Source organism: Natator depressus, chromosome 4 (assembly GCF_965152275.1).
Source record: "Natator depressus isolate rNatDep1 chromosome 4, rNatDep2.hap1, whole genome shotgun sequence".
Taxonomy (NCBI): Eukaryota; Metazoa; Chordata; order Testudines; family Cheloniidae; genus Natator; species Natator depressus.
Window position 1 is genome coordinate 91,316,131 of NC_134237.1, and position 14,140 is coordinate 91,330,270.

Here is a 14,140-nt window from a genome sequence, read left to right on the forward strand (position 1 = left end):
GAACCTTTGGCTCTTACCACAAACAAAAGGAAGAGCTTAGGGGATTTCCTAAAGTCCTTAGTCCTGTCCAAGTAGAATGCTAGTGCTCTAACATTTAGTATATGCAGAATCGCCTCCCTGTTGTCACAATGTGATTTGAGAAAAACAAACAGGGAGATGGATCTGTTGATTCATATGGAAAGTGGAGGCAACTTTAGGTAGAAACTTGAGATGTGGCCTCAGTTACTTTATCTTTAAAAAAAAGTTCTTGAATGGTGCATGTGTCATCAGGGCTGCTATTTCTCCTATGCACCTAGCTGAGGCAATAGTAATTAGAAATGCTGTCTTCATGGACAGGTGTAAGAATGAGTCCATGGCGACTTGCTCTAAGGGAGATCTAGTCAGAGGTCTGAGAACTAGGTTAAGATCCCAGGTTGGAGCAAGTGGTCTCACATGCAGGAAGATATTCCCAATGCCCTTAAGGAATCTATGTATCAGCAGGTATGAACACAGAGTATCTGTCTACTTGATGATGGAAGGCCATTATGGCTGCGAGGTGTACCTTAAGGGAGCTGAGCGAAAGTTTTGACTTTTTGAAGTCTAAAATGTAATATAAAATCAGAGGGAGGAAGAGGCCACGTCTATGTGCTTAGAATGACACCAAATTTTGAATCATTTCCATTTTTATAGGTAAGTATGTCAAGTGGTTGACTTTCGGCTGTGTAGCAACACAATCTTTCACCTCATCAGAACATTCGAACTCTAAGTCTTGGAACCAAGAAGGAGAAAAGCATGGAGATGGCAGATCCGCCTGATGCTCTGAGAAAAAAGGTGAGGAATGAGCTGAAGAGGAACCATAGGACATACTGCCATCTGTGCCAGGTAAGAGAATCAGAATAATTCTCGCTTTATCTTGTTGCATTTTCAACAAGACTTTGGATACAAGAGGAAACAGGGGAAAGGCATACAAGAGGTCAATGTCTCATGGGAGGATGAGGGCTTCTTCCAGTGAATGTTTCCCCCTGATGGCTCCGGCATTAGTGAGGACATTTCTTGTGCCAGTAAGTAGCAAAGAGATCTGTAGTTGGGGTTTCCCAAAGGGCGAATACGTTGCGAAGCACCTCTAAGTTCAGTTCCCATTCGTGGTCTTGAGAAAAGTTCTGCCTGAGATTGTCAGCTGTCACGTTCTGCATCTCTAGTAGGTAGAAGGCCGATATGAGCACGTTGTGATGGATGCACCAGTTCCAAAGCACCAGTTGAGTGCTTCTATGCAGAGGGAGGGAGATCTGGCACCCCCTGGCAATTTATGTAAAACAAAGATCGTACTGTCTGTTCCATTATTTCCAATCTCCCTTCACTTTTGAGAGTGAAGGGAGATTGGCAGGCTATTCTAGACCTAAGGGCACTAAACAAATATGTGAAGGCGCAGAAGTTCAATATGGTCACCCCTGCAGCCATTATTCCAGCTCTAGAGCAAGGAGGTTGGTTTTCGGCTCTTGACCTACAAGATATCTTCTTCCACATCTCAATACAACCATCGTACAAGAGATTCCTATGGTTTAACCTTTGGGTAGGACTATTATCAGTACAGAGTGCTCCCATGCGGCCTCTCATCTGCACCCAGGATATTTTCCAGGGTTCTCTCTGTCATAGCAGCACACCTGCGAACACTGGATATTGTTATCTACCTGTATCTGGACGAGTGCTTCCTCAGGGCTTCTTCATTCGAGGACGCAGTACAAGCCATCCAGGTGACCATGTGCACATTTGGGCAGCTGGGCCTGCAACTCAACATACAGAAAATCGGTACTGACCCCACACAGTGACTGGGTTCAGTGGCCCTAAAGGGTAACAGATCTATTTACTGATGAAGTAGATTCCCGTGAGAAGGGTCCCTGAAGAGGGACGGGGAAGGGAGGTGGAAGTGAGGGAGGAATGTGAATTGAATGGCGTAACCCTTAAAAATAATCTCCAAGACCCATCTGTCAGAGGTGATATTCTTCCAACTGTTGTGAAAGAGGGCCAAGTGACTTCTGAAGAGACATGACAGGTGCATAGAAAGCAGCTGATATTGCAAGGAATAACTGTTCGGGCCCTCAACCAAACTGTCAAAAGTGCTCAGTGGAGGAGACGTGAAGGGACGCAGATTGGAGTGCTGACTGCTTCCACTTTTGTACTCTGGACCTTTTGCGATACGATTCATAATAGCACTGAGGGTGGGTTCTGAAGAGGTTGTGACCTGTGATGTGGTTGAGAGCTATATCTTCTCTTTTGTCCCGCAGTGTAGATTCCCAGGAAGCATAATGTGGCCCAGGAATCCTTCAGGGTGTGGAGAGTGGAGTCTGCCTTATCCGCCAAGAGCCTGGGCCCTTCAAACAGGAGATTTTCCACCATTGTCTGCAGTTCTTTGGACAACCCTGAAAGGTGTAACCAGGAAGCCCACCTCATTTTCACTACCTTAGAGACCAAGCAGGCTGCTGTATCGGCCACATCCAGCATCTGTAGGGTAGTTCTAGTTACTAAACGGCCCTCTCTGACAAAGGCCTGAAACTGATCCTTTTGTGCCTCAGGAAGATGTTCCACAAACTCATTGTGTTTTCCATAATTAATAACAGCATATTTGGCCTTGACAGCTTGGTAGTTCATGACTCTAAGCTGCAATGTCGCCAACGAATATGCCTTCCTCCCAAAGAGATCGAGCTTCTTCCAATCCCAATTGAATGGGGTCGACTTGGCATGATGTTGTTTGCCGTGTGCATTAACTTCATCCACTACAATCGAGTTGGGTTGCGAATGTTGAAACAAAGCCTGCCTTTTTGGGAGGGATGTAGTACTTCTTGTTGGCTCTCTTGCAGGTTGATGCGATGGAGGCTGGTGTCTGGCCAGATGACTTTGGCAGGATCTAGAATCACCTCATTGATTGGGAAGGCACTTTTGGACAAGGAAGCAGCATGGAGAATATCCACCTGCTTGTGATGCATGTCTGTTATCTCCTGCAGGGGAATTTGCAGCTCATCTGCCACTCTATTGGTGAGATCCTGGAAGTTCTTATAATCATCACCTAGTGATGGAGGGGGAGGCATTACAGACTCATCTGGGAAAGATGAGAAGTTTGCTGTAGGGTAGCTTCCCCTTTGAGCCTTTTCTCCTGGTCTTCAAAAGTTTCCTCCACCTCTGGCTCAGGAGCTCTGGACAGTGAGGCTGTAGGGGACCATTTGGTGAACTCTCTCTGAGACACACTGTATGCACTCAACTTGTGGGTTGCGTACATCACCCAAAGATCCGAATAAGGCCACTAGGAAGGAAAGGACATGGGTAGTGGGGGTGCCCAAGGAAGACCATACCATGATTGCAGTTCAGCTCAAAGGAAATGGGGAGGTCCCTTGTATTGTGACAGCGGGCCACGGTGAGAGGCCAGGAAAATGACATCCTCCTGGTCACTTTCCAACTCAGCACTGGATAAGGCTGGCACTGACTGGGGTATTGGCAGTACACAGCCCAGTGCTGAGGGCGATTCCAGGAGCCAGGATGCAACTGGAACCAAGGCCTCAGTACCAAGTAATGAAGATTGTGGTTCTTCCCTGACCTTCAGGTTTCTAGGGTACCAGAACTCTTGCAGTACTGTTGGCTCACTAGGTCTTCCTCCGCAGTGGACTGTCTGTGGCATATTGTCGGTACCGATTGCTGTAAATGCACGGAGCGCTCCACACACAGGAGCTTTGTCATACCCGGTACTGAAGGTTTACTCGGTGCTGCTCTTTTAGAGACGGTACGGTAATTGTCCTCCTCCTTAGGGGCAGTACTGCTGCCTCAGAACCTGAGCCCTTGGGGTCTCTACACAGTGCAGCTGAGCTCATAGCTGAGGCCCCCTTCTGGGTACTACACTTTGGAGCTGCTGGTGCCATAATGGCCAATCGTTCTGGGGAACCCCTCTAGCTGGTCCATAGCTTGGTTTGAGACCTGGGAGCCCTTTTTGTTGAGCTCAAGGGGAGAGGAGGAGGAGTCTGTGGGTTTTTTCGCGACTCTACCCCTTTTGAAGTAGAAGGCTCAGGGGATGATCCAGGGTTGGCACCAGAGTCTCCTCTTGGCTTAAGTGCCTTTTTCATAAGGAGGAGTTTTAACTTCAGCTCCCAGTTTTTAGGAAACATTGCCTTTAGCTGCTGGCAGAGGGAGCACTTCTGAGGGAAACGGGACTACCTCAGACACAGTGAGAGTCTGTCCGTCCATTACTGGAATCAACTCCTTGCAGGAAAGGCACCTCTTCAAGCTAGGAGAGCTGAGCATTTTCTCTAACAGTGAAAAATACAGAAGAAAGATGTTCTTTCCTCTTCCTTCCTTTTTTTTTTTTTTTTTTAAACTTAAAGAAGTTAGAATGTCTTCTAAATACCCTGAGAGAAGAAAGAGGCGGATCCTCCAAAAAAAGGGGGAAAATGTAAACTAAACTTCTCTTCTTTTTTTTTTTTTTACCCAACACGGTAATGAAACACTAACTATTAAGAACAAAAGAACCTAAAACAACTACTACTTATGCTAATGATGCAGATAAAGAAGGGACAACTGAAAAGGAGTACTTGTGGCACCTTAGAGACTAACCAATTTATTTGAGCATAAGCTTTTGTGAGCTACAGCTCACTTCAGCGGATGCTGCTCGTCCAGTTTGAGGTCAAAGGAAGGAACTGAGGGGGGTTCCCTCGCACAGCGCTAGACAGACTTGAGGCAGACCACAAGGGAGAGAGACAGCGCATGGTGTGGGCTGAATGGACACTGCTACCTAAAATCTCCGATCAGAGGCGTAGGGGTGAAGATACATCTACAGTGGAGTACCCATAGGGACACTACTTGAAAAAAAAAAAATCTATATTCCAAAACTGAAGATAGCATTTTAGGATCTTTATGCAAAGAGATCAAAACTAACAGACTGCGTAACAAACTTGAAGTTTAAAACACTCTAGGGCTTTAGAATTTTATTTTTGAGAGTCTAATGAAAAGAAACCACTTCAAACCCCAAGCAAGAGAAGCTATTAAATTCCTCTACAGGTTCCAACATTTCCAGATTGATAAGTATTCTGTCCACTTCTCCCTAGAAAATCTGGGAAATATCCAGAATTAGGACTAAAAGGAAATGGCTAGCCAGAAAGACTGCATTAAAATTTTTTGTTCAGGAGATGTTGGTAGTTTTATTCCAATCCAGGTGACTGACTAAATAGGTCTCGCAAAAAGAGTTCAATTCTTTAGTTATCCTCAAGATTGAGTGAAATTCCTGATATTGCTAGGAAGTGTTCTGAACAGATCACTTACAGACATATTTATGATTAATCACAAGAATCTGAACCAAATTTTATCTTATTAGGTTGATGAAAGTGCTCTTAATAAGGGGAAGGCAGAAGACAGTAAAATTTCCTGTATACGATGAAATAACTTGATAGTGGCTTTAAGTTGTGCATTGACTATTAATTATCAGAGATATGTTTTAAGATCAATCTGAGTATTTGGTATGAAAAAATTCCAGTCATTGATATAAAATAAGTGACTTTGCAATAGAGACTTCTCTAATGTACTTAATTTTAAGGTGAAGACTCATACAATTGTATGTTTTGTTTATACCTTCACAGTGAGATGATAGTGTCTTGTACAAGCCCACCAGAATTTAAAATAATTAATTAGGGCTCAGATATTAAGTTTGGTCCAGTTGGATTAAAGTTTAAATTTTGATTCTCTTCTGGCAAGAATGTACATGAGCCATTAATAGCATAAACAACCAGACACCCTATACTAATTTTCTAGACTATTTTCCTAACTAAAAATGTATAATTATTGTTATTTTTGCAACACATCTAGAATTGCTGCTATACTTGAACTTTTCAGGAGTAACTAACTTGCTAGCATCTATTTCTAACACTGACGTGTAAGGTAACAATTTTTCATGCATGATTGTTGACATTTTCCAGTGCAAAGGGAGAAGAGACGTTTAAAAAAAACAACACAATGCAGTGATTAAAAATTAATCTCACAAATGCAGCCTTAATTAATATGGCTTTAGAAATCAGCTTTGCTAATCCAGAACTGATTTTTTATTTATTTATTTCTTATGCTTGAAGTCAAAAGTCCTTGGATCATATCTCAAAGTTAATATCCATCCCTCAAGAAACCTTTCTGCCCACAGCAGATAAGACATGATTGTGCTATATTGATATATTAAACTCAATTTACTGTTAATCTCTACATGCAATTGTTCATATTTGTTAAAGGTACAAGATTTAACACAGGTGAACAGTTTTCGGAGTTTTGCTGGCACTTGGTAAGAGGCTGGAAGTTAGTTACCTCCTTTTGTAGATGGAGTTTGAAGAAACTGTTTGGTTTTGAAGGCAGCACGAGGCAATTTTTTCTGCCTTTGCATAGCTGTTGAAAGATAAGAAGTGTTATATTTGTCTAGAAAGTCAACAACTCAATTCACTTGGGATATAGAACCACATCTGCTTGTGAAGCATCAGGGAACAAGCAGCTAGCAAAGTGAGTAACAGTTTTCAAAAGCTGTTATGGCTCTATAAGAAGTGAAGTGTTTTGTTTTAAAGTGGTGCTTGCTGCATTAAAAGGTTGTAAAGGGAAAGTGTCAAAAACCTTGTAGTGCAAAATGCATATATTTCTTAATAGTAAAGAAGTTTCTTGCAGGGCTAAAAACCCAGGAAGGCAAAACAAACACACCAAAGGGAGAACAAGCCACCAGCAAACATGCCACAGCAATCTCAGTGCAAGATTAGATATAAAGTAAAGATAGAAACTAAGACGGTCAGATTTAACTTGATAAAACAAGGTTGATTTTCCTTTTAAAGCAAAGAGAAACTTTCAGAAAAGGTGATTTTCCCTTGAAACTTACACAAACGTATGCAAGCTGATTATCAAAATCAAATTCAAGACTGCCAACCATCAAATTTAGATATGTTCCAGAATTATTGGGCTTTGCTGGCTCTGCAAGAATAGATCTCAGCAAAAAAACTAGTCCTGTTAGTGCCTTAAAGGGTCCCTGTAACCCACCATTTGCCAACAGCCAGCCAGCAAAGTTCTAGGAGCAGCAGATGCTTGGCAGGAAAGAACATGCCAGGAACTGACAGATTCAATATACTCTCACAGCAATCTTTACTAGCTGGGAGTAGCCTCTACTGGAGCCTAAGGCCTTGTCTACACACAAAAACTGCACCATTTTCACTGTACTGGTATGAAGTGGTACAATGCTCCCAGTGTGTCCGGCAGTTATACCAAAGTTCTTATAGCAGTATAAGTTATATAGGAATGGGAATAAGCTGTACCAGTACATGGCAACTTTACATTGGTGTAACTGCATCCACACTAGGAACTGTATAAGTGTAACTATTGGGGGGGAAGGAGAGAAAAACACATACCGACCTGACAGTTATACCAGTACTAAAATGGTGTAGATCAGACCTCAGTTACCATCCTCAGCATAACCCCTGAGGGAGAACAGTTATGAATACAAGGCCTGTCCTGCACACCAAGCCCCACAGCATTCTACATCAAGTTGAACACTAGAATTGGAGGCACTTTGATTGGGGGGGGGGGGGGGGGGATTAGTACCTTAGTAACATTTTTAAAATACTTTTAACTTCGCCAACTTTACAATCATTCATATTCAATCATAATGTAAGATTATCTCCATGGGCCCTCTTCCACTTCAAAATGTACAATAGCGCTTTGAGGAGCAGGGAGGGAGTGAACAGAAAATTGCATAATTTTCCTCATCTCAATTTATGGCTGGCTGGCATGTCTGCTTGTCTTGGTCTTAAATGCTATAATAAAAAAGGTTTACTCAGAATTGTTATTCTTTCATAAAATAGTAAAAAATAATGAAGTGCTCATAAATATAACACAAGGCGCTAGCTCTGTAATTCATAAATACAAAGAACAGTGGTGACACTTTGTACCAGATAGAGCCTAACAAGTCTGAACACCATTCTGTGATAAAAGTGTGTAGCTTCACACACCCACACACACACCCCCTCTACACAGTTTCATCACCACTTCTGATGTACAAACTCACTGGGAATCCTTTGCTGAACTTAATTTCTAGATTGTAAAGCATTTTTGTACAATGTACCCCCACTTACAGCCTATTAAACACAAACAAGAAAAGTGAAAAGATATCACAAAGCACATAATGGTTTTAATTGTAGAAATGAACAAAAGCTTCCAAATGATCATATCTAGGAATTAAACAGTAACAGACCACTAGTCCAACATGCCTACCTGTGCCTCTGCCTACTGGTTTCTTATTGATTCAGTAACGTTTACTTCTAGTCTCACTGTGCTGTAATAATACCACTCAAAGACAAGAGAGGCTTCTTGTATGCTCCAGAAGAAAGTTTCTCAAGAATGAATTTAAAAGGCAGATTTATTTCTCAAACCCATGTCCCAATATACTATTCAACCTATTTATATTTGGGTAAGGAAGCCACCCATTAATTTTGCTCCAGCATATTTAGCTGATTCTCTGATATTGCTTAACTGATTTGAATGAAGATCTGGTACTAGAATTGAAGTTTAAGTGATTTTTTCTATCATGATACTTACATTTCATTTGCAAGTGAGGTTAGTGGATCAATATGTAAGATTTTAAAACAGATGTCCCATTTACAGATCAAATTCTCTGCTATACTTCATGAAGATTCTCTAACTACATAATTATTTGCACTAATATCACTGAAAAGAATTTCAGGCATTAGAGGGGAGCAAAGCTGAGGAAACAACTAGTTTCCCTCCGGTGGATATGCAGAATGTAATAGGATATAATATCCAATGCAAATGTTTTAAGATATTTTATCTACTTCTGTCAGTTTTGGTTACATAAAGTTGAACTTTAACAATAACACCTACAATTATGCTACTTGTAAAATGCTACGAATACTATTAAACTTACTCTGCCATACAGGGCACACTCTTGAAGTGCAATGCAGATTTATAACAAATATTTTTAAAGCAATATTTCAAATCAACAAAAACTATAGCAATGTAGGCCATTATTTGCACCAGAATGTTTGATTTTTGTTTTTATCCTCTTTGCGTGCTACAGAGCTTCACCTTGGCCATTTATGATTTCAGCCACTTTATCAAAAGATAAGTAGGCAACTAGGCTGTAGATGCTGCCAACTGAATTAATAAGAGCCAAGTGTGTTTAACTCCACTTTTAGGATTTCACCTAGTACATCTGAATTTTAATACACTGATATAAGTGAAAGGATATGTATTATGTACTTGATTTAATAGAAGTATCTGTCTTCCATCTGGAAGGTCCCCCTAAAAGTTTTCCCAATAGCTTTTCAGAGATTTGCATGGCTTGGGAGACAAACTCTAAAGGAATGTGTGACACTGTCCATACACTTATATAATATTTGAAAATCCAGTGTAACAAAGGTATTTGTAAGAGCTTGTTCTTTGATATATGGAACTTAAGGATTACAATATGGATAGTTAAGATCTAGTAAGAAGAGACACTCATTCAATAGTTTATCTACATTCAAAGTGATTTTTTACATATCACACGGGAGTTTCAAATCGCTACAAATAGGAGTGTGTAAGTTAGCCAGTTTTAAATAGAAACTGTAATCCACTACTTATAGATGGACTGATTGAGCAGTGACTTTACACTAGACTGCATCAGACTGAAAATAATTTTTCAGTTGGATTACAGTTAAGAACTTATCACAGTAACTGTCTTTATACCCTATACAACTACACACACTGAAGATCATGTCTGGAAGTACATTTCTTCCACTTACACTTAGACTAGACATCTCTAAAGTTGCCTGTTCAACAAATCACACATCTGAGCAGTTGCCAACTTAGAGGTCTTACTGCATTCCAACTAATTTTCAATTGCCAGCATCCACAGCACATTAGTAATGCAGCCATAGCAAATAAGCATGTTCATTAGCTAGTGAACAGCAGCCTTTGACAAGGAAAAAGCAACAACCTTAGATAGAAATGTAGCAACCTTGCAAGGTTAAGCTCATGCAAGACCAGCAGGTGAAAGATTTGGATCTCAAAACCCAAGAAGTCCTCGTCACAGGAAAATATGACAAACTTTGCAACAATTTAACAATGGCATTTGTCCAAAGTGAAACAGTTAAATACAAAGTCAATGGGAAAAAACGGAGGTTCAAATACAGGAATGATCAGAATTCCAGGAACTCAATGCTTAACACTGGCTGTTTGTATGTACACATACATAAGACCATCCGAAATAGATTTACTTCATGTTCTAATCTAAATCTTAAAAAAAAAAAAATATTGGTTTGTATATTCAATAGCAAGGATCTGACATCAACAAGAGCAAGGAAACTGTAAGGGGTAAAAGTCTGGGCTTTATTCATGAAATCCTATCTACAGGGACTTTTGTGCTTTGAAAAAATATTCAAGTATTGGATATAATCAAATTCACCTAATGATTTCCATTATTCTTATCTGTCTGTTAATTAATTACACTGTTTAAACAGGGGCATCCACCTACTTTGGATCCTGCAGTCTAATTACCATGCTAAACTTGAAGTCACAATATTATGACTTCATGGCAGGATTAAGCAGTACAAGCTAGGCTGTGAAAAGTTTAACTCTTGTATAGTAAACAACAGAAAGCGTTCTGGCCAAGTACGTTTTGTTTAGTCTTTCCTTCAAGTTTGCGCAATATTAAAACATTTGCCCCCAAGTAACCCATACGGGTTTGCTAAAACCCTGCTTTTGTTTTAAATTATTACGAATATGCAACATTCCTTAAGCAATTAAAACTACCACTGAAATATTCCATTAGGAGAGCTGCTACCAAATTGGTTTTTTAACTTACTGTAAACCAATATGATAATATATACTTTAATGGGATTTTATATATAGTTTGTCTGACAGTGGAAGTAGTTCTTAAAACTATTAAAGCAAGAAACTCAGTTAAACTATTAATATCCAGTAAGGATATACACCACATATTTTAGAAGCTTGTATCTAATAGTGTGCTTTTATTGCCTAACAACTTGAAACAACAATTCATGTTTTCTTCCTTAACCATTTGATCATGTTTTGCTTCCTTTAGAATTTCTAAAAATCTACACATTAAACCTTTAACGCTTAGACAAAGATGGTCATCACATTATCCTAGAAGCATCCAATTGTGAATGAACATTTGAAGATTAAAAAGATACAGGTACAGAACTCCTAGACATCCACCTTAAAATACACTTGCTTTTGTTTTGTTTTTTAACATGGTGAGTCCTTTAAGGAGAGGCCTGCAATATGAATACAAATCTAATCTTGCAGTTTAACTCAGAGCATTAGGTTGGTTTTGCTTGACAGTAATGTATGTGCACATAATAGGGATTTGAAAGTCATTTCATCCTTTACTTGGAAGGTATTGAAACTTGCAAGAATCCTGCATTTGAGCATGGATTTTTATGTTTTTGATATCCTGCATTTCATTACTTCACTGGCTTATAAAGAAGAGACCCATCTGATAGGGCAGAGGAAGAGAGATAAATGACTGAGCCAAAACAAGACAAAAATATATAATTTCAGATCAGCTTTCAGCATCTTTTAAAAACCATATTTACCTCATTTTTGTGTACTGCAATATAATTAAAGGGTGAAGAAAACCAGAAAGTTAGTTTTCATAAACTCTTGAAAAGAAAATGCAACAGTACAAAGTAGCACTGTACAAGTTCTCTAATTATAGTAAATAAAAATGGTTTCCACAATACTCTAGTCTGAAGTGTATGTATACTAAACACTTGTACCAGAATATACCAAAATATTAAATATATCATTTTTTAAAAAAGGGTTGGTCATATTTTGTATACAAGTAACAACTGATGTTTTCTCATCAGTTCAAAGTTCATGTAATTCTTCGCCAGTATTCATTTTATTTTACAGAGGAAAATACAGCACTAATACTGCATTTCAACAATTATAAGCAATCTCACACACAATTAAGGGAAAAAGAGGGGAAAACTCTGTGGAAACTTCAAGAGGGTGAGGAAAAATATTAAGAAGTTATGAAAGATAACTTGGACAATAGTAGGCACATACATAATTTTAATGGAAGAGAAGTGCTAAACTTGGAAACAATCTGTTGGTTTTTTTCCTGTCAGATTTCACATTTATATATAACCTGATCTCAGACTTGACTAAACATCAAGGCTAATATGATGTGTAGTTCTTTATGAAATGGTTCTCTTTACCATGAAACTGTAAACACATGCTACTGCTTTCAATCTAATTCCAAAATATGTGTTTACAATATCACCGTAAAGACACTTACTGGCTGAGGCCTGAGGTTGAATGCGAGGTATTCCTCCATTTGGCACTTGAAAATTTGAATCACTTCTGCTGTTTTTCACAGACTCAGCATGGATGTTAGATGTCCTGGACAAGTTTGGAAGACTACGCCTTAGTTTTTCTGTATAAAAAACAATACAAAGACAACGTACAATCTGATGCAGAAGACTGACAACAAAACTGATGGTCTCACGGTCTTCAAAAACTGACATGAAAATTAATTTTGCTGTACAAAACTGCACTGCAATTTAAAAGCATGCGGTGGCAAAACTAAATACTATTTAGACCAATGGTTCCCAAACTTTAACAACCCGTGAACCCCTTTCACTAAAATGTCAAGTCTCACAAACCCCCTCCTAAAAATGAGTATTTCCAGAGATTTTCTCCTTTACTCGAGTATAAATTATAAAAGTAGTGTTCTTGGAAACATAAAATTTGTTTTTATGACATGCTTATTACACATTACTTATTATTTATTATTCATCATTACAGTCTTTTTATTACATTATGAAAACGGCAACACACTTCCAAGATCTCACTTTCGTAGACTGTATCACTTTGAATAAGCCTGTTATAAGACAAGGCTCCTAGGTTTCATCAAGGAGTATCCAATGTGGAACAGCATGAAGGTATTTAAGAAGCCAACTCAAAGAGTTCCTCCTACACAAGCAATCAGGTCTTGAGCAGTCTAGGCAAACAATGCATGTTACAACAAAGCTTAAACTTGTTCTTCAAAATAATTTTAAAAACAATACTAGCTGCCTATTTAATTTTAAAAACAGCAAAAATATCCACATCCCTTTCCATTTCTTATAAGGAGTCTTGAAGTTTATATCTCCTCAGTGTGATAGATATGCTTGCTTTGATCTGCTTAACTCTTGGAAGTCCAGTGGCTCTGGGCTGCTGGCCCTGTGCTGCCCGGGGTCCCTAGGGACAGCTCTATCTGCCATTAGGGAATTTTTTCCCGCGAACCCCAGTTTGGGAACCACTGATTTAGATCATTCTACTGTTCTACAGATTACATAATTATTTTCTTATGCCTCGCATATGAAATATTCTGCATGTATTTTCTTCCCAAATAAATACTTTGCCATTTTGCTGTGTGCTATGGAAAGTCAGAAATATAGCCGATTTTGAAACTCTCAAAGATTATCTGCATTGTGAACTCATGATTTTTTTGTACTACATATTACATGATGTTTGACCATAATAATTTTTCCATCAATTTAGCCTAAGTAACAGTTTTTGAAAAAGTATTATATAATTACACAGTTTTCAATCTCTCGATATATAAATTAAAAAAAAATTCATTCCACTACTACTGACATGCAATCATCTGAGGTGAAACAGTACAGTTTATTTTGACAAGACACTGTATCTAACTGAAAATAGTTTTAGGTTGGCACAATTATCCAGAATGGAATTTGTGCCCATATGCCATGGTGAACACTTGTGTTTTTGCAAAGAGCACCATGGAATTTTTAAAATTAAAAAAACGAAAGTCCAAACCATTAAACACATTACACAAAAAGTGCATATTCTTACACAGGCTTCCAAACTGCATTTTAAACAATTAACAGCTTTCTAAGGTCACATCTACACTGGCACTTTCATCGTTAAAACTTCTGTCGCTCAGGGATGTGAAAAAACCAACACATACACACACCCCTGAATGACAAAAATTTTGACGACGAAAAGCAGCAGTGTGGGCAGCGCTTCGTCAGCAGGAGCCACTCTCCTGTCGACAAAGCTACTGCCTGTTACTGGGGATGGTTTTATTTTGTAGCTGGGAGAGCTCTTTCCTGGCAACAAAGAGCGGCTACACTGTGCACCT

General features: G+C 39.1%; 1 protein-coding gene and 1 long non-coding RNA gene across 3 annotated transcripts in view; one reads left to right on the top strand and one right to left on the bottom strand.

Moving 5' to 3' along the window:
- Positions 1 to 14,140, bottom strand: part of SLAIN2 (SLAIN motif family member 2) — a 63,186-nt gene that overhangs the window by 10,695 nt on the left and 38,351 nt on the right. Inside the window, exons 6-7 of one of the 2 annotated variants that reach the window (XM_074951441.1) lie at positions 12,290 to 12,427; positions 6,278 to 6,378 (exon numbers count right to left, since the gene is read on the bottom strand). In XM_074951441.1, coding sequence (XP_074807542.1) covers positions 6,293 to 6,378; positions 12,290 to 12,427 — 224 coding nt within the window. In that variant the 3' untranslated portion in view covers positions 6,278 to 6,292. Of the gene's footprint in view, positions 1 to 6,277; positions 6,379 to 12,289; positions 12,428 to 14,140 lie in introns of those variants that run through there. The other variant, XM_074951440.1, reaches the window with a different exon arrangement.
- Positions 675 to 12,400, top strand: LOC141986674 (uncharacterized). Its single transcript, XR_012639345.1, has 4 exons — positions 675 to 861; positions 2,835 to 3,009; positions 11,069 to 11,179; positions 12,371 to 12,400. It is a non-coding gene; the product is annotated as an uncharacterized LOC141986674 (long non-coding RNA).